This window comes from Myripristis murdjan, chromosome 22 (genome assembly GCF_902150065.1).
Source record: "Myripristis murdjan chromosome 22, fMyrMur1.1, whole genome shotgun sequence".
Taxonomy (NCBI): Eukaryota; Metazoa; Chordata; class Actinopteri; order Holocentriformes; family Holocentridae; genus Myripristis; species Myripristis murdjan.
The window spans coordinates 2,135,025-2,155,732 of record NC_044001.1 but is presented as its reverse complement, the minus strand read 5'-3'; the positions used below and the strand labels follow the sequence as shown (position 1 = coordinate 2,155,732).

General features: G+C 41.9%; 1 protein-coding gene across 2 annotated transcripts in view; it reads right to left on the bottom strand.

The window, feature by feature from the left end:
• Positions 1 to 20,708, bottom strand: part of scfd1 (sec1 family domain containing 1) — a 45,918-nt gene that overhangs the window by 17,111 nt on the left and 8,099 nt on the right. For both annotated transcript variants that reach the window (XM_030044097.1, XM_030044096.1), the window contains 9 exons: positions 20,262 to 20,317; positions 19,679 to 19,764; positions 19,438 to 19,537; positions 15,678 to 15,817; positions 14,761 to 14,851; positions 13,835 to 13,908; positions 10,693 to 10,774; positions 9,922 to 10,018; positions 9,510 to 9,580 (listed from right to left, as the gene is read on the bottom strand). In XM_030044097.1, the coding sequence (XP_029899957.1) occupies positions 9,510 to 9,580; positions 9,922 to 10,018; positions 10,693 to 10,774; positions 13,835 to 13,908; positions 14,761 to 14,851; positions 15,678 to 15,817; positions 19,438 to 19,537; positions 19,679 to 19,764; positions 20,262 to 20,317 (797 nt within the window). The remainder of the gene's footprint in view (positions 1 to 9,509; positions 9,581 to 9,921; positions 10,019 to 10,692; positions 10,775 to 13,834; positions 13,909 to 14,760; positions 14,852 to 15,677; positions 15,818 to 19,437; positions 19,538 to 19,678; positions 19,765 to 20,261; positions 20,318 to 20,708) is intronic.

Here is a 20,708-nt window from a genome sequence, read left to right as displayed (position 1 = left end):
CTCATTTCCCAGCACTAATGCTTTATAGCATGAAAAAGAACATGTTAAAACCAATTTCCCAACTCCTTGGCTTTAAAAGAACAAATTAAGAATCATTTGCCAAGCTTTAAAAACACCAACATAGCACAATGTCCGAATACTAAAGCTTTAAAAATAACAAATCTGTCTCAGTTTCCTAATACTTGAGTTTAAAAAGATCAAACAGAGCAAACTAATTTCCCAGTACTAACAGCAACTTCAGCCCAGTGCCCAAATGCTAAAGCTTTAAATAGACTAAGGCCATATTTCCTGAATGTTTAGAAAAAAGTCCAAATTAAATCATTTACAAATGCTTAGGCTTTAACATCAACTTAGTGTTCCAACACGAAAGCTTCAAAAAGACCAAGTGAATCTCAGTTTCCTAATGCGAAAGTTTAAAATGACCAACTTGAGTCCAATTTCTCAGTACTACTGCTTTAAAAAACTTAAGCCCAATGTCCCAGTACCAAAGCTTTAAAAACAGAGGGAAGCCCAGTTTCCCAGTACTAGCTACAGTTTAAAAAGACCAAATACAGCCTCATTTCCCTGCACTAATAGTTTAAAGCTTCAAAAGCATCAAGTTAAACCCAATTTCCCAAAAAGACCAAAATAAGAATTATTTTCCAATGCTAGGTTTTAAAAACACCAACATAGGCCAATGTCCGAAAACTTTAAAAATAAGAAATCGATCTAAGTTTCCTAATGCTTAAGTTTAAAAATGACCAAGTACAGCCGAGTTTCTCAGTACTACTGCTTTAAAAACTTCACTTAAGTGCAAAAAAAAAAAATCACAGTTACGGCCAGATTTCTCCAAAAATTAAGCTTTGCCCTGGAACAGGCAACCGAGTCAAAAATAAACAATATCACATCTCGCCCTCTGTCCCCCGGTACAGGAGTGCACTCAGGGCTGCCCTCTTTCAACTTGGTTATTTTCCCTGAATATCAGCAACCTCAAATACCCATCAAAATTCTATTAACATCTATAAATATGCAGATGACACCACCATCATTGGCCTCCCTTCCAACAACAATGAAACCCAGTACCGTGAACAAATACACCAAACCGTTACCTGGTGTTCAGACAACAACCTCCTACTTAACCCATCAAAAATCCAAGAAATAATCATTGATTTCAGGCAAAAAGCGCACCACAAAAACACCCCTGCTCATCTCTGGCGAGTTTATATCCACCGCAAACTCATTCAAATTTCTTGGCACTCTCATAACAGCAAAAACCTCAAACGGAACACCAACACAGATCACATTATCTAAAAAAAAAAAAAGCCCTGCAAAGACTAGATTTCCTCTGCCAAGTCAGAAAACTCAAAGTAGGAGAACATCTTCTGCTCTCCTTCTACTAGAGCTGGGATGATGATGATCTCCTCTAGTTTGTGTGTGTAAAGTCTGTTGAGGCTGTGATTACACAAAATCTGAAGTCAAGCTTTAAAAACACCAATTAGACCCAGTGTCAAATGGGTGTAAGTTGGTGCAAATTAAGCACAATCTGACATTTTAAAAGATGAACTTGTCCTAACTTCCTGGTATTACCACTTTAAAAGACAGAATCAAGCCTAATTTCCATCATATTCGGGTTTTATGACGACCAGCTTCAGCTCTCTGTCCTGATGCTGATGCCAGTGACAGCAGACAACCCATCATGCTTTTTTTTTTTTTTTTTTTTTAGGTTTTTTTGAGTTTGGCATTTTAACGCGTCTGAAGTCATCTGTCAGTGAGGTTGTTCAAGGGGTAGAAATCATGTTTTTATTGCCTCACAGCACAAAAGTGGAAACAGCACATCATTCTAGATGGAGGACTGATAAGGTTGTTAATCAATACCAATGGTTTCACAATGACTGGAAAGCCAGACATCTCCCACTGAGATTCAAGATTTTAAAATTCGCAGCTGATTGACCAGCAGGTTTACTACACACGAAATCCCTTAAATTTCCATTTTTTTCCAACACTTGAACAGCCCCAGGGCCTGATTGATTTTACTGCATGATACTGAGTGTGAAAAATCAATTGTAATGAACAATAATACAGCCATACAGCCAGACGCCTGGGCTGCCGTATCACTGAGTGCTGTCAAAGGCTTTGGGATCCTGGCAGACATTTGAGGCCTATGAAAAGGCTCTTTAGGATTTTGAACTTTTCTGCTCTTTACTGTATCAAAAATCTTGATAATAGTACAGCAATTTGGAGTTTGTGATGTCCTATGTGCTATGTTCAAGTGTTGGAAAAAAATGGAAATTTAAGGGATTTCATGTGCAGTAAACGTGCTGGTCAATCAGCTGCACAACAAAACTCAACTTTGCAGTAAACCTGCAGCATCAGTCGCAGCTTGTAATTTAATAAAGGATGTGAGAGGTTTTTTTTCCCCCAAAAGGAACTTGGCACTGCGGCTCGGTCATCTTTGTTCGATCACTCACTTATAATCACATTACAAGTCAGCAACAGCCAAGATGCATTTCGTAAAGCCTGTCCAGAATGTGGCTGTTGGCAGTGTGATGTGCCTTCAGGACATGAGTGCAACTGACTAAAAACAATCTGTCGAAAACATTTCCACTATTTACTAACCCACACTTTGTGATGTAACTGTCCCTTGTGTCTTTCTCGGGCGAGTTTCTGTGCAGAAACCCGGCTGTGATGCCAGAGGAGAAAACAGAAAGTGGGCACGTCGTTGGGAGTATCTGTGGGTTCTTCTCATCACAGATGTTTGCTCGACTTCATCCAAAGGCTTCTCTGGAAAATCTCAACAGGAAGCAGTGCCTTCCCAGAACCACCTCCCATCTCTACACCCAACAACACTGATGAGAAATCATCCCAGTCCTAAGATTCCCAGTAAGACCCCACTGCCAGTAAACAAGTGTATTCCTGCAACTAAGCTGGGCTTTTGCCTGAAAGTCCCCAAGAAGTGACTTCACATGACCTCTACTTCCTGTAAAAGAGAGCATCTTAAACAGTAAGATCATCCTGCACAAGTGGCTCTATATTAAAATTTCAACCAATAAACCTAACAAATCTGTAAACATCCTCTCTCATCCACCTGTCCCTTCAAAGGGACAGGTGGATGAAACTGAGATCCAGTGAGTTTGCACCTGCAAATGATCCTTCTCTGCACCATATCCCGTCCAAACTCCCTGTTTCAACAGAAAATACATCGAATCAAGAGAGTAAGAGTCCATTTCATGGGGTCTTTAACTGAGTGGAGGTTATTGGACATTTTAAATGTTACGTAGAAACCTACAGGCATCTAAGAATTATCGAAGCTGACTTATTTCTGATCTGCTCTCTGGTCTTAGGAAACCAGGCTACGGTTAGACAGGAAGCTCAAATCTGATTTTTAGGCATCTCTGACACAAGACAGATATTTCATCTCCACTTTTTTGGCGTCACATGCTGTGACTCAAGAAGCAGCAACCAAGCAACAGACACAAACATAACAACGAAAAAGTATAGGAAGCCAGAATCAAAAATGGAAAACCAAAGGTGTTTGCTGCTGACAGCCAATATAGATATGCTGGTAAAATAAAGGCTGCTACAACACAAAAATCTGATGGGATCCCTGGTTCACTGCATTGTGGACTGAGCCTCGATAACAGACTGGAAAACAAATCACTGTAGGAACAATCCCTACACTGCAGCAACAAATTACAACTCTAGATCAAAAACTATGGAGCTGCTTTTGTATTTTAATTTTGCAGCAGGTGAAAAAAAATTGAGGCAGGGATTTTAAACTGTTTTTTCTCAAAGTGAAACAGACAGATTTTGGATTGCTGACAGAGGAAGGGAAAGGTGAAGAATTTGGGAAACAGGAAAAAACTAATTTTTCACACAGGCTTTTCACACTTAGACCATTTTCATTTCAGTCACAAAAGAAACGAGAATTTGCTGTCCTCATCAGATCGGCACTAACAAAATGACAAATAGACACACCAAAAAAAAGCCAGGCAGATCATTAACGCGCAACACTGGTCAGTATTTTTGAAAAACCACGGCCAGCTTGGTGCTGAAACTTAACTGGGCTGCAGGTCTACTTGTTCTTTTCTTCCAGTCCATGAGTCTTATTTGTCTGAGCAACAGATTTAAGCTCTGCTATGGGCAGCAGCTTGCAGAGGACACCACCGACCACTCATCTGGACCCAAGTTAAACCAAATATCTACAAACAAATATCTATCCTCTTTGGTTAACTCTGTCACTTCTGACCTTGCAGATGGCATGACCTTTGACCTGGAAAGTGACGGTATTACAGGTGCGTTCAATAACCAGAGGAAAAACCTTTCTCGGCCCCTTGGCTTGAGAGTATCAAAGGGAGCATTGTGCAACTGTGGTTTTAAATTAGCCTTTTACTCAGTGACAATATTCGTTTCCAGGAAGTAAACAGTGAATTCCAAAAAATTCCAGATGCCTGCGAGTAATCCTTTTCAGCGGAACGAGGTTCTGATAGAAACTGCCACAAATTAAACCACAAAATGTCACGTCACCGTCTGAATAATCTCCGCCCGCCCAAAGCTTCTACTCCATCTAATAACACAGTCATTGGTCCCATAAAAACACCGTGCACTGCTCTTATTCCTTTTTTGCACTTCTCTTACAGCAACTGTCAACCCCTGGCTGCTAGTAAAGCCGGTGATCTAGGAAATGAAATGTGCTTTTGCTGTGCTGTACAGATGAAAACCTGTCAGATGTGGAAAGGCGTGGCGTTCGCCGCATCTTACCATAAAGAGTATCCAACAGAAACTGACCTCATATAAACAGGTTTTAAAGTGTTGAAGGTAAATTATGGGCGGAGGGACTTTGCCAAAGTTCAATTTGTTGTCCTGGAACAACCTTTCTCTCCGTGTTGACAAAACTAAAGAGAACATTTTTTTTTTTTTTTAATTTTAGGGCGTCCAACAACATTTGGCACATCTGTGTTGAATATGTTTCTTAAAATTTCAGGGTGTTAATTTTTCAGACTCCTGGTCTTTTAATACCAGCTACGCTCTTCTTTATAAGGAGCAGAAACTGTACGTTCCAAGATTCCTGAAGAAATTCGGGACACCTGACTGTAGATCATGGTGGCATTTATGAAATCTACCAGTGGGGAGAAAGCAGCACGTGAAGGGAAGGAAGTCACATGATGCCTGGTTGTTCGTTGGCAAGACAGGCCACTTTTGCTGGGAAAGCTGGGGGGTCAGCTGTAATGGTGACTTTAGCTCCAGTATCTGTGAAAATAACTGCACTGCTGCTAGAAACTACTGTTTCCTATTCTGCAGAAAATATGTATATGTGTAAGTACAATTTTATATAACACAATGATGATGATGCTAGTGTTAAACCTAACATCAGCTCATGTAAAATTAGCTAATGAGCAATGCTAGTGAAAGCAAATATTTTCACATCTGTTGCAGCAAAATTCACCCTTAGAGCTGGCCCCAGCTCTTCTAGTGAAACTGGACAGTTTAGTGAATGGACAGCAAGGAGTCATGTGACTTCCACCGTGTCTAGCCAGGTCTTTCTCAAGAGAGTCAGACTTTCCACAAGCACCTTGATTTACATTTACAGAGTTATAACAGAATGTTATGACCAGGGGCATCCATGCGCGGTTTGACAACTCTTCACCAAATAAGATCAGAAGCAAACAAAAAGGATAAAAATTATATGAGAGACCAGATGCTCAGCACTGCCACAGCTTCAGGATATCTACACCACCTGCAGAAGGAAGAAAGCCTGAAGCATCATCACAGACACAAGCCACCCAGCATGCACTCTGTCTGGAAAACAGTCCCCCCGCCTGAAATTTGTCTGTTGTATCTCTGTTAACATACGACTAGGCAGGAATTGCTTTTGAATGTACATGGACCTCTTTCAGTGTCTATGACATTTATGCTGAACTTGAGTTCAGGACACTCAAACGAAGCAAGCTTCCCAAAAGCAACTTGGCACTTCGGTCAGGTCCTGGCTGTTTACAGGCCGTGGGCTGGTCTGTGTACGGCCAGCAGATGATGAGAGTGGCAGTAAGTTTTATGTGTCTCAGTTTAGAGAAGCAAACTTGTCCTGTGGGTCCAGCAGTGACAGCTTGAATCATCGCTCTTTGATTATTGCAGTTCAAGAGAACAAATGAGATGCCAGAGCCAGCAGATGCTGGTTTTGGTTAGGCCGGTGCAGCAGTGGTTTAGTGAGTCTAAGTGCACCGCTGATTCATGATGACATGAGTCTGATTTGCCACGGATCAAAAAATAATGACAGGGCCAGCAATGAGCTGGTCCAGAAAAACAAAGATCAGCGCAGGAGTTTGGAAGCACAGATTTTGGTGAGTTTTTTTTTTTTTTGATGCTTTTGGAGTCGTACCAAAGCAGGCTGGTGAAATATTTGCACTGCTGGTTTGACATGAAACCACACTGCATGACATGGAACAGGTTTGGATGCTGGCACAGAGCAGGTTCTTGTTGGAGAAGTCAGACTTTACCTGTGAGGGTTATTAGTAATGATTTAGTTTCTCTTCAGTCTGAACTGCAGGCCATTCAAATTTCAGTACGAGACAAAACCGGAAGCTGTCTTGACACCATGTTCAACAAAATGCCTTCACCTTGGAAACCAAACAAAGGCAGGAGATTGGAGATTGTAATGCTAGCTGTGCATAGCTAATTTATTATCAACACTTCAAACCAAGATGGAATGGATGCTGATAAAACACTGATAAAACCAGCCAAACAAGACACGGTTGGACATAAACAATACATCAGCAGCTGCATGCAGCTAGCCAGCCTTGGACAGGCTTCCACAAGTGGCTTTTAAGGTTACTTTCCGTCAGATACATTTAAGAAATTCCTCATTGGATATCCAAATACAGTGTCCTACACATGGAACCTTAAAATTAAATGGGTTCTTTGAGGAACCAATTTCCATACTGATGAATAATAAAAGTTCCTGCAGGCACCTTTAAGAGCTCTGAGGAACCTCTGAGTTTTTGGAGGAGTTGCTAGGTTCTTCAAGTAACCTAGATGTTCTCCTGGGAACTGCTAGGACTTGACTGCAAAGATGATGCGGATGTGGGGAAATGACAAAACAGGCAGCAGCTTCTGGACGTTGTGGTAGCCATGTGTCTGTCTGTAGAGACTAGGGATGATTAGTTATTACTGCGCCAGTCATTTTTGCGAGGTCTTTTCAACACTGACAAAAAGCAGAAGCTCCTGCTGAATCCTTTTGCTGAATTCTGGGACTGCAACATGAACTGTGAGCCAGCAGAGTTAAATACACACTACATTTCTTTTTCGCCCTTTAAAAATGTTAGGCTAACACTGAGAATATGCTCGGTTTGGAGGGAATACTGTAGCCAATGAGAGGGCAGTATTCCTGGCCAATGAGCAAGATGGAGGCGGGTCTTCAGTTCAGTGAACGCCACCCAGTCACACACAGGCGCTAACATGGGCCATTCTGCAGAAATGGCTTTTTTAATGGATGTTTTTTTGGTCTTTTGGTTTAAGACACGTGTCGAACTCAAATGAAAGATTGTTTTTGCTTTCAAATCGGCCATAACACGGATACTACAAACCCCAACATGCACTGCAACGTCCTGCGCTAACAACATCATGAAACACCTCTGCACCCCGGCCTCCTCCTGGCGAGCTCCTCAGCAGCCCACATCGCTTCCATCAAGACAGATATTAGCCAACTAGCTTGTTAGCAAGCCTCCCAAGAGCAACATCACAACCAAAGTGGAAAACAGGTGTTTTCAAGACAAGAGGGAGGAGTCAACCTGCCGATACTTGGATGTTTGTCTTTTGAAACACCATATTACTGATTTAACATGAAAATATACGTTTTATTTGTATTTGTTTGCGTGCCAGTGATGTGCATGTGTGACTGTGGTTTTCTCTTCAGCGAAACGTCAGTTATTTGGTTCTCTTTGACTCGATGTGATGAAACTGTAAGTTTGGTTTTTGATGACCTTGTTTTGTTTTACATAAAGACATTTTTGTGGATAAAAGATTCACGCAAAGTTTGTATTTATGTATGAATCGTTATTTTTGCACAAGACATAATTTGATCAAAACAGTGACCGCTTTGGGTCGAAAGTGTTCAACTAATACATCGTCTCTGTTTGGCCCTCAAGTTGTTTGTGATTTTTTAATTTGGCCCCTGTAGTGACTGAGCTTGACCCTCCTGGTTCAGGATGTAGTGAACAGGCGACTGCAGAGCTGGTGACTCTGCACGAGGAGTTTGAGAACTGGAAATTTATGCTTTCGTCTCCTTTTTGCTGCAGTTTGTCGCAGTCGACGGCCAGCTCCATCCGAACAGAAACGGCCACAGTATCTGGAAGCTTCACTCCCTGCGAGGCTTGAGAGGAGAATTTTTCAGACAACTTCAGGTGAGCAAATAAACACAAAACTCGTCCTTTTTTGGATGAGATTCTCTGCACTGCCAGAGGAATTTTCGGAAACAACGTCACTAGTTTGGAAATTTGGAAATTTGGAAGAATTAATATGAGGCTTTCAGTGCTGACTGGCGGGTCGGGAGGCCGACAATGTCTCTGCGGCAGAGAGAACAGGCCAATCACAGCAGACTGTGAGCGGCGTATTTCACTCGGCGACTTGTTTGGAATGGAGAGCTGGAAGTCGGAGACGTTCGTGTTTCTGGAAGTGAGAGTAAATCAGACGAGGAGCTGCAGCAGCAGACAGATATAAAATATTAATAACAGCAACTCCTCATTCAGCATTTTTCCCAAAGAAATAAGTGGCATCGTCTGTCCTGTACCTCAAAGCAACAGCCGGGCCGCCTAGCAAGCTGTGTGTGAGCGACACCCAACCTTTACTGGGTGTAAAGTCACTCTTTTACACTCTTGCGTCTGTTTTGCACTCGTTTTCTCACTGCAGTGTAAAGCACTTTGAGCTACACCTCCAGTATGAAGGGTGCTGCATAAATAATTATTCTAAAAAAAAAAAAACTGTATGAGGGTGATGAATTTTATAATTGCTAAATTACCAGAGGACCCCAATCTCTCAAAAAATAGGGTGAAATTATTTTTTCGTTCAAAAAACAAAAAGAAAACAAAAACCAAAACAAAGCAATTAATGATAATGATAATAATGATAATGAATAACTAAATAAATAAATGAATAATATTTAAAAAATAACATAAAGAAAATATTTCAAGCAGGAGAGGGTTAAATAATGGTCTCAAGTCCAATTTGCTGGATGAGGAACATTGTACAATGAGTGTCTTTCTTTTTTTAATTAGTCTTCCATCCAACTTTCCCTGCTTCATTTCATGTGCTGGACCTTGTCCTTTCCCTCAAGACACACACACACACACACACACACACACACACACACACACACATCACTGTACGTGGTATATTAATTCTCATGTCAAGTCATGATGTTGTGGTATTTACAACCGAAAGGCAGCATGTTTGAATCCCTGTGTTGCTATAAACACACAATAAACCTGTCAGCACTCACTGGACACACACACACACACACACACACACACGCACACACGTACCTCAGAGGGTGCTTGCTGTGCGGTGATGTAGTAGATGAGGAACAGTCGCATTTTGTCTTCAGGAGTTCCAGCTGGGAAACCAAACAGACAAACATACAAACAATCGCTCTGTGTTTGATCCAGATGTGTGTGTGTGTGTGTGTGTGTGTGAGTGCATAATGCTTTCATGAGCTTATGAAGGCCACATGTCCTCAGAGGAGCACACAGTGTGTTTGTGTATGAGACTGCACGACAGTTTAAAAGGATAAATCCTCTGGGAGCCTCGGCCCCTGTCGGGTCTCATCGCTCTGTGAGCTCAGGACTCGCTTCTCTGAGATGCTGCTCACTTCTCCTGGTTGTTTACTTCCTCTGCAATGCTTCCAGGAATGCCTATTGATAACTGTTAACGTGTGTGTGTGTGTGTGTGTCGTACCGTCGGGGTCACTGATGATATCCAGCAGTGATTTGTCTAAGGTGGATTTGCTCATCAGCTTCTCTTCGTACTCGAAGTAAACATCCAGTTTACGGCTCTGAGGGAGCAAACACAAAGTCAGTACTGCGATTCTACAAAGTACTGTGATTTGATATTACAAATTACTGCGCTTTATGTTTTTTTGGATTGTCCTCTAGTTAGTGGTTGTTAAGTTTCATGAGGCTGTCAAGTTGTTGCAGAAATGCAGCTCAGCTCTGTGTGTGTCAAGTTATTCTTCATAAATCTGCGGAAAAAAAAATCAATTCAGTAATTAAAAAAAATGTTTTGGCTGATAGTGGAACTGGCTTTTTTCACAGTTTGCTATTTTGGAACCTCGGCCCTATTCACAGATCATCTGGCGTCATCCTGAGCCGCAGAGAGCAGCTTCAGTATCGATGCTGATATCAACGAGCTGCTCCAACAGCATTTTCAAAAGTCACTGGGACTTTTAACGCTTCCGACAAAAGCAGGAATAAAACCAGCTCTGATTAAAATAAAAAAAGAAACAAAAAAAAAAAAAACAGACGATGAATATCACTGCAGCACGGCTGTGAATGGCCCGTGTTCACACTGAGGCGTGTGTTAGGCTGATAAAACTCGCGGTCGGTCGTGAGCAGGTGTGTGCAGGCGTGTGCAGGTGTGTGCAGCTGTGTGCAGGTGTGTGCAGGCGTGTGCAGGTGTGTGCAGGCGTGTGCAGCCGTGTGCAGCCGTGTGCAGGTGTGTTGCGTGTACCTTGATGTGGTCCAGGACTGCCGTCGCCACGTTGGTGTGAAGGTCGATCAGCCTCTTCTTCTCCAGCAGCTCGGGCAGGGAGCTGCAGGACACGACATGAGGAACGTTAGGAACCCACAGCCTTCAGTCTGCTGCCGCCTGCAGCGCCCTCTAGGGGCAGGAAACTACAACTTATCAATAACAGGTTTCCTACTGTCGTCACTTTGTGCAGAGCGTCGTGACAACTGCAGATTTTAGCAGGTGAGCTCTACAACACTGTTGCCGAGGAAAACATTAGCTGGCATATAGTTAGCGAGGAAAAATGTGCCCTCACTGCTGACAAGCTGTCCAAGCTCTGCCCTCACAAGGTAAAAGTAGTAGCTCCCTAACTAGTCAGTCAGTTGTCAGACGGCAAATCAAAGAAAACAGGAAGCCAGCCTGTCAGTTAAATCCAATCTAACAAGGTCTGTCAACGGCCCGGTCCAGTGATCAATCTTATTTACACAGTGTGACCAAATGCCTTGAACCCATATATAACATCCATTATATATCAGAAATGTTTTGCTCAAAACATAATTTTTATGAGGGATGAAACTCAAAATAAAATTGATAATTGATGGAAAAAGAATGACTAAAGTGTCGTTGATTTGTCGAATGCATTCCTAAGTCATAAAATGTTTTAATAAGGACTTGAGTCATTCTTTTTCCGTCGATTATCAATTTTATTTTGAGTTTTATCCCTCATAAAAATCACAAATATGTTGTTTGCTATTGGAAAACCTGAGCTAACATGATCATAGCCACAAAAACATTAACTAACATGTTGTTGGCTTGGAAAACATTAGGTAAGATGTTCACTGTTGAAAAAAAACATTAGCTAACAAGTTGTTAGTTAAAGGAAAACCTGAGCTAACAGGATTATAGGAAAAACATTAGCTACCATGTTGTGAGCTGGGAAAACATCAGCTAGCATGAAGAAAGAAGAAACCGCTGTTTTTAACGCGTTGACCGTCCCTTTAACTCAGGGGAGTCAAACTGCTGCCGTGGAGGCCGAGAGGCTGCAGGTGAGTCACTGGTCACCTGCAGGCCGAGGGGAGGGGCTGACCAGTGAAGTCGCCTGCTGGAGTTTTTGGTTGGAATTAGTGTTGCAAAATTCCCGGAATTTTCAAAGTTGGAAAATTTCCATGGGAATTTTTGGAAATTAACGGGAATTAACGGGAATTTATATTCACTGCATTCACCCGGTCATATACATGTATACATAATAAACATTTTGGTTTGTTATAAGCAGATATGCATGCAAACATGTTACATTATCATGAATTTCCAGGGAATTTTCGGGAATTTTCCCTAGCTGAGTCAAACTGTGCTAATTCAGGCATAGGACTGTGTGCAGTACTATTGTTAAGGTGTGCCGGTTTCCATTTCCAAAATGGTGATATTTTGGAACTTAAGTTAGAAGTTACTTTAAGTTAGAAAAACAAAAACAAAAACTTCCAAAATTCCCAATCTTAAATTTCCATGGAAACTTCTTAAAAACCTCATTCAAATTGATGACAAGAAAAAAAAACCAAAATTCCCGGGCCGAATTTTCCCAGGAATTTTCGGAAAAATTGAAAAAAAGGTGACAGCAAAAATCTTCTGAAAATTTCCAATATTCCAGAGCGAAAAATTCCCATGGGAATCTTCGAAAACTTTCCGGGAAATTTACCGGAAACTTTCCACCCCTTTGCAACACTAGTTGGAATGAAACCCTGCAGCCTCTCGGCCTCCACGGCAGCGGTCTGAGTCCCCGGCTTCAACCGAACACACCGGGCGTCGACTTCGCCGCCGGCTGCCAGCTCCACCGGCGCTCAACGCGACCCCAGCCCGCACGTCACGCCGAGCTCTGAGACTTCAAGGTAATTTTATTTTCTCGACACTGCAGACCTCCCCTTAGGCCCTGGAATAATGACTCTCTCATATTTTCACAGTTAAGGCTATAAAATTTAAGTCTAACGGTGGAAATCACATTAATTGTTCCTTGGCCCGCAGCCGATCTACCCGCCAAACTTCATGGAAATGTGTTAGAAGCTTTTTTGGAGAGCCTCGTGACAGCTGGAGGTGAGAAGAAAAGCTCCTTGGGTGGAAATAAAAACATCATGTCACATTCAGAGTCAAAGTTACTATCATCAGTGCGTCTGCCAGCCTCATCCAGTGGATTTAACACTTTTTCGACGAGCTTTCCGGTGCCAGCCGGAGTGAAACATAAAAACAAATTCACAACTCAAATAACCGCGTATGAAAACAGCCGTATACCTATCAGATTATAAGCATGGATGTTATATTTTCTGTTAATCTGTCAGCACATCATGCAGGCTTTCATTTATTTCTCAGTAACTTGTGACATTTAATTCCACTCTGACATGGTCTGGTACTGACACCGCCGTGTGTTTACACAGCCCCTCGCCGCTCAGCTCTTATTTAGATTCCAGTTTTGTTTTGCTGGATCGTATTTCTGTTTGCTGCTGTTACAATTTCCTCTCTTGGATCATTTAGGTTTCGTCTCTTCTTCTGACGGAGCGGCTTCGTCTCTGGAACAACAGCAAACCGAGAGACCGCAGCATTCTTAAGACCCCTCAGCTGAAAGGGCTATTTTAAACAATATTCAAGAGCAACAGCGTTGGGGGTAACACAAGTTACACAACCTTTCATGGAAAATTATCATCTGAGTACTAGAATAGTGATTTACTGTTTAAAATGAATCTTACTGTAACCCCTTACTGTCCCGGCCCTTTCTTAGACCCATTTGGGGGCTGGTCATAAACCTGGAATAAATGTTGTGTTTTTATCAGGCGCCTATTAATTTTTTAATTGATTTTGAGTGTATGAGGGTTAGAACATTATGATGGGAGTGTATGAAGCCATTCCCATGTTCAGCTATGTGTTGCAGCAGTTTTTTACATTTGTTAAGCAGATTTGTGCTTTAAGGCGGTGGCTAACACTTTAATCTCAGAGGGGCCTTGTGCATCTCAGGTCGACTTGTGGGTTTCTGACGGAGGATTTGACTTTATTAAAGGGGGGGGGGGGCAGCTCTGGGAGATAATTCCCCCAAACACTTTTCAAGACCCTTCAAGGCCTCGACTGTCAATAACTGGAGACACAGAGCCGCTTCTCCCAGTACCTGACAGCTGAGGTGAGTTTGGCCGTGTTGTCTGACAGCATGCTGATGGCACCTTCATCCTCGCCCTCCAAACCCTGGACAGACAGACAGACAGACAGGCAGACAGACAGACAGGCAGACAGAGAGAAGTTTTAAAACCAGTATATCTACACTGTGTCTGTGTGTTGTGTTAAACCACTAAATGATTTCAGAGCCTCTTCACTGCAACAACCAAAATCTTACCAAGATTATTTGTCTTATTTCAAGTCAAAATGTCTTATTTCTAGTCAAAATATCTCATTACACTTAAAATAAGACATGATCACCTCAGAAGTAACTTGTTTTTAGACAATTTTCACTTGTTTCAAGTGAAAATTCACTTGAAACAAGTGAAAATTTGCTTGTTTCATTAGCAAAATTTGCCAGTGGAAAAACTGAAAATTCACTTGAAATAAGTGAAAATTAGCTAGAAACAAGAAACAAATTCTGCCAATGAAACAAACAAATTTTCACTTGAAACGAGAGACAATTGTCTAAAAACAAGTTACTTCTGAGGTGATCATGTCTTATTTTAAGTGTAATGAGATATTTTGACTAGAAATAAGACATTTTTGACTTGAAATAAGACAAATAATCTTGGTAAGATTTTGAGTTTTTTCAGTGTTGACAATCCTCAATCTAACCTGTGCCTTGTGGCAGGGGGTTACCACTTTAATCTCAGAGATTATCCCGGGTTTTCTCTTGTAAATTTACCACTTTAATCTCGAGTTCAAAACACCCCAAAACGATGTCGTACCATCCTGTCCTGTGAGCTTCACTGAAACAGATTTTACACAAACTGATATGAAACGTAAAAAAAAAAAAAAAAAAAAAAAAAGCGTGTCAACTGAAGTCAAGATGGACGCGCTGAGACACGTGCTGTGAATGTGTGTGTGTGTGTGTCTCACCATGATGCTCTTGAGGCGTTTGACCTCGTCCTCCTGCGCTCTGTAGGTGTCGAGCTCCTCCTGCACCGACTCCGCCACCTCCGGGAACGGACTGCAACACACAGCCAATCACAACGCAGCGTCTCGTCAGCCTCTCTTCCTGGTCAAACAAGCCTACCGAGTATTTCCTGCTTAAAAATGTCACGTGAACGCGATTTGAAGTGGAAATGTCTGAATTATGATGCAGTGATTAAACTGAACAATTCTCAATGTGGTGGAAAAAAAGCAGAAAGATTTTATTTTTTCAACACAATTAACTATGGACCTTCAATTTTTATGTTAAAGCTAAAAGAAATGTCTGCTTGTAGATCCTTAGAAAAACTTACTTATTTTATTCTTACCAAGTCTAATTTGTTTTTAATGCATTTTGTTTATTTATATTTGATTTTATCTAAATGTTGTGTTATATTGTTATCATGTCTATTATGTCTTCTGGGTTTGATTTTCTGACAAAGGGGAAGTGAACGCAGCGCTGTGCAGCCGTAAACATGGACGTCCTGGATGTCGGATTTTCCCATCAGCGCATAAACGCACCAAGAGCCCGGCGAGAGGCCGCAGCCAATCACAGCGCTCGATACTGGGAATAAAACTAAAACTGAACTGTAGTCATGAAGCTCCTCAAGTCTGCGCTAACCTCTCCACTGGCTCATGCTGCTCCTTTAGCCCCTCCCCCTCATCCTTTAGCCACTCCCCCTCATCGTTCCCGAGCATATTGTAGCCCCTCCCGCTCATCATGCCCCCACCCCCGTCCTTTAGCCCCTCCCTTTACCATTTGGCCACTCCTCCTCATCTTGCCCCTTCCCTTCTTCCTTTAGCTCCTTCCCTTCATCATCTTGCCCCTCCCCCTCATCGTTGGCCCCTCCCCCTCCGGCACTCACCTGCCCTTGTGTTTCTGCCAGAACTTGTCGGCGGCGGTGAGGTCGTAGGTCTTCCTGCTCTTTTTCTTTGGTCTGGCCCCAGCAGGAGATGGCTCCGCCCCCTGCCCCTCCTCCATCATCACCCTGTTCAGGTGGAAGTCCTGGTGTACACACACACACACACACACACACACACACACACACACACACACCAAGTCATTTAACATATCTCAGTGACCGTGTCGCTGAGTGTGTGACGCTCGGTGTGTGAGTCTTCGCTGCTGGACGCTCGAGGGCGGTTTGGCCTGTTGGTGGCGCTGTGGTGTGCCAGTCAGTTTCATTTTGTGGAAAGACCTGCATCCATTAAAGACAAAAAAAAGAAAAAAAAACTATTTGAAGCAGTCAGCTGTCCAGGCAAACAGCAAACGGGTGCTGGGAGGACAAATCAGCTGACGTCTCCGTCTTCATTTAAACGACAGCAGCTAGGTGAGCCTCAGCATCTAGACTCAGGTGTGACACCTCAGGGCCTCCAGCCAACAGAGGAAGAGCAGTTTGGTTTAGTTTTTTAATTTAAGTTAATGTCCGACATCAAAACAATTTAACCCTTTGAGACCTGACACACTGACTGACTGGATTTCTGTCAATAAAATGCAGGGAGAAAAAAATCAAAAAACAATTACCAGAAATATTAGTAAAAATAAATAAATACGCAAATAAATTACAAGAAAATTACTCCCTTGTCAAAAAAACAACAGAAATTTAGCCAGAAAAAAACACACAAATAAATACATAAATAAGACATAAGAATATAGGAGATAAGGAAAACTACATTTGTAGTTATTAAAATAATATGTTTAAAAGGTCAGCTGAGTGGTGCAGATTTCTTGTGTTGAAATGCCTGTGAGAGGAAAACAGAGCAAGTGGGAAGACGTGGTTTTATTTTTCCTCGAATCCCTAAACCAAACACTTTCAAGGTTTGGATGGAAAAAATAAATAAATACATGATTTAAAAAATAATGAAATAATGAAACCGAAGCGCAGACAAGTGGTTTTGCTTCTCTCCCCCAGAGAGTCTTGAGCCGTGTGTTTTTGACGTGATAGCAGGATCCTCGGCGTGGCGTCAGCGTTTTGGCGGCCGGCGGCGGGGACGGAGCCGCGCCGGGAGCCGATCCCGGGTGGCGAGGAGGAGAGGAGAGCGGCGGGCAGCAAACCACATTTTTTTCTACCCTTCTTCAATTGATTTTTTTTTTTATAATATTTTTTTTTTTTTTTTTTTTTTTTTAATTTACTATGACACGATTGTTTTCTTCTGAATCGGCCCAAAGTCACAGCGACGTCTCTTCAGAGCCCGGATGCTCAAACCAGCAGGATTTCCTTCTGACTGAATCCCACAGGAGGAGAACAAAGTTTTCACTGTTTTTTTTTCCTCAAACATTTGTGACTTTACAATCTCAGAATTTTTTTTCCTATTAAATTTGTCAGACTGATTATCGGAAATTTACAACTTTAAGATCAGAATTTCTGCATTTTTTTTTTTCGGCGCAAATTTATGACGTTATAATCTCAAAATTTTTCAGTTTTATCTTCCTCAAAGATTTACCACATTAATCTCAGAGAATATCCGAGTTTTTTTTTTCTTGAAAATTTCTGAATCTATTCTTGGAAATTGAGATTAATTTTCTTGGAATATCATCCCCCCTCCCCCCGGCTGTAGTTAGTAAACTGTCCAGGGAAGCCGTTCCGATGAGAGGACTCCCTGGAAGAAGAGACACTGTGTCTCAGTGGGACCTTCCTGGTAAAACAAAGGATAAATAAAATAAATAAAATAAAAAATTTCAGCGTTAGCAGCTGTTTGAAGCCGAGCGACTGCACATGAAGAATGAACACAGAGAAGATATTAGGTCTGCAGTTTGTTCTGAACTCATGAAGCTGTTCTCGCTGTAAAAGCCTTTGCTCTCCTCCTCGGCGGCTCGTGTTTCTCTCTCAGCGCCGGCGACGGCCCGTCCAGCTTCCTGTCAGCGCTCTGAACGCCTCAGACAGCTAAAAACTGTTCTGCCACTAGAAAACCAGCGGATCCAGGCCCGGCTCAGCTCCATGCAGGTTGAAAAGGGGAAGAAAATGTCCGGTAAATTGTCAGTTCAGCTGAGGAATTATGGATATATTCCAATTTGGAAACTTTCCACGGGAATTAATGGGAATATATAAGAATTAATGGGAACTAACAGGAATTTGGAATAATTTATACAAATGGTATCATATGTAAACATAAATATAAATATTATTTTGTCATAAGCAGACATGCATGAAAATTAATACATATTTAAAAAAGAAAAAAAAACAAACAATAATTTTGCCTCCCTAGTCTCTGGTTTCTGCATTTTTCTGTATTTCCTTGGTGAGCAGGATTCCAGAATGATCTGTGCATGTGATGGAGGAGAAATTCAACTGAATTTGCATTAAATCTTGCATTTTAGTACAGAAAAGAGCTGTTAGAACAATTCACAAAGCTGAATTTAGAGAACATACCAATAGATTATTTGCTAAGTCAGGGTTATTGAAACTTAACGAGATAACAGAACTGCAGACATTATTAGTTATGTTTAAAGCCAAAAATAGAGTATTGCCAGAGAACATGCAAAATCTTTTTGTGTTTACCTCAGAAGATGAAAATCACAGAAGGAGATTTGATTTTAAGCATCAAGCTACTCGGACCACTTTAAAACAAATGTGTGTTTCTGTTGCCGGTGTAAAACTTTGGAACTCTCAACAGAATGACTTAAAGGGTTGTACAGATATTGTGCAGTTTAAAAAAATGTATAAAGACAGACAAATTAGGAAATATGCTTCTGAAATTTAATTGGATGTCCATCTTTATTTGTTTTGAGATTGTACATTTTCACTTAATGGGTTATTTTGCTTTAAGTTGTTGTAATCAAGGGTGCAATCTATGATGAGCAAAGGGTGGGTAACTGGAGATGACGGCCCATCTAGGATTTCTTGTGTTCAAGTAAGGGGCAGACAAAAATAAGATTTATATTTTTCTCTCTGCTCCTTTCTAATCATGAAAAGCATCAATCTGAAATATGTGATGTGAATTTTTTTTTGTACTAATTTCATTACTGTGCATTTTCATGAACGGAATAAATAACAATGAATGAATGAAATGAATGAATGAAATCTGGTTGTTTTAACCAAGGCGATGCTGCAAGATGTTTGCTTTTTCAACTACATTAAAGTTCCCTGTTACAGGCTGACCTGCAATTTTGCAAATTTCCAGTTGATTGAAGCTAATTCCCATTCATTTCCATATATTCACAATAATTCCCAAGGAAAGCTTCCAACTTTGAGAATTTTGCAACCCTAGTCCTGAGGAAGGTTCACACGTGTAAAACTGAAAAGTCTGAGAGTCAAACGCAGCAGGTGTGACAGGTTGATAGTGACAGGAGAGAGAGAGAGAAACAGGAGAGGCAGGGGAGAGAGAGAGGACGACATGCAGCAAACAGCCGGGGGGTCAGATCTGAACCTGGGACGCTGCGGTCAGAAGACACGCCCTCCACCAGGTACCCTGACCCCCCACCAGGTACCCTGACCCCCCACCAGGTACCCTGACCCTCCACCAGGTGAGCTGCCAGGTGAGTGAACCACATGTCTGGTATCTTCACTCGACAAATAAAACCAGTAATCAAAAATCGATAAACTGATCCAGCTCTACTCGCAGCTTTTGTTTTTTCCTCTCCTCTCCTAACTAGCGGGTCAGACTGACAGATGATTGACAGCTCACCAGGACGTCATGGATCAGCGCCTGATAGGTCCAGGTGTGGTGAAGGGGTGTGGCCAAGTCCAGGTTACGATCCGCCAGGACAAACAGGGGCCTCTGGAAACTGCAGGGGGAGGAGAGGGAAAAAAAAAAAAAAGAAAGAAAAAAAGCTCATCACAGGGCCGAGCTGCACGAGATGGAGAACAGGAGAGCAATGCATGATGGGAGGTGTAGTCCCACAGGACCTCCTCAGCTTCCTGTTTACCTGAACTGCCCGGCGGTCATGTTGTCTCCGGTGAACAGGCTGTTCCTGGCGTCTCGCAGGTTCTCACGCAGCTTCTTATCCAGCTTCTGCAACGCACACACACACACACACACACACACACACACACACACACACACACACACAGAGTAAGGCTACGTGGCTGTGAAAGCATCATAACTCCAATCTCGGTCTTCTTCAAGCCACGTTTACTGTGCACCACAAAGTTTATTATATCCAGTTTTAAATTGTATTAACTCCATTAAATTTTACTCATTTGAATAGATTTACTTTTGTATAATTTTATTAGTTTATCTTGATTTTACTCTGTTTGTATAGTGTTTAACCGTTAGTGGCTTCAAGAAAACTTAAGATCACTTCCAGATGATAAAATAATCTTTGACTTAACACATTTTATCTGACATTCATTCATTCTTCATCCTTTAATCCACACGGCTGCTGCATTTTTTCCTTTCTGTGAAATTCAAGTTCCCCTTTTTTCAACCTGTTTAGTTTTTCTTGGTTGTAACTTTATTTTGTAAAAACACACAGGAAGATATGAGGATAAGAGTTAATGTGAACTCACCACAGCGACCATCTCTGCTGCGTTTCCTCGAGGGCAGCGGATGATCGGCACCGCACCTGAACGCAACACAAACACCTTTTAGAGGAGACCGAGTATTGATTCATGATTATTGATTTAAACTAAATACAGTGAGCGCATGGGGAGTTTGACCTGTGTTCACTGGGGATCAATACACCGGCTCCTCGTCAACATTATCAGATTATCAACCAACCAACCGGTAAATGAAAACACACTCAACACACTCAGAAAGCACCTGGAGTCAGAGGCTGCACGTTACCGTCACATGACCTCCACTTCCTGTCCAACAGTGACATCATCATCCTGCACTCGCGGCTGTACATTAAAATCTCAACCAATCAAACCTTCACAAATCTGTAAACATCCTCTCTCAGCCACCCAATATCCCTTCAAAATAAAAGTATGTTTCTCTCCCAGACTGAGATCCTG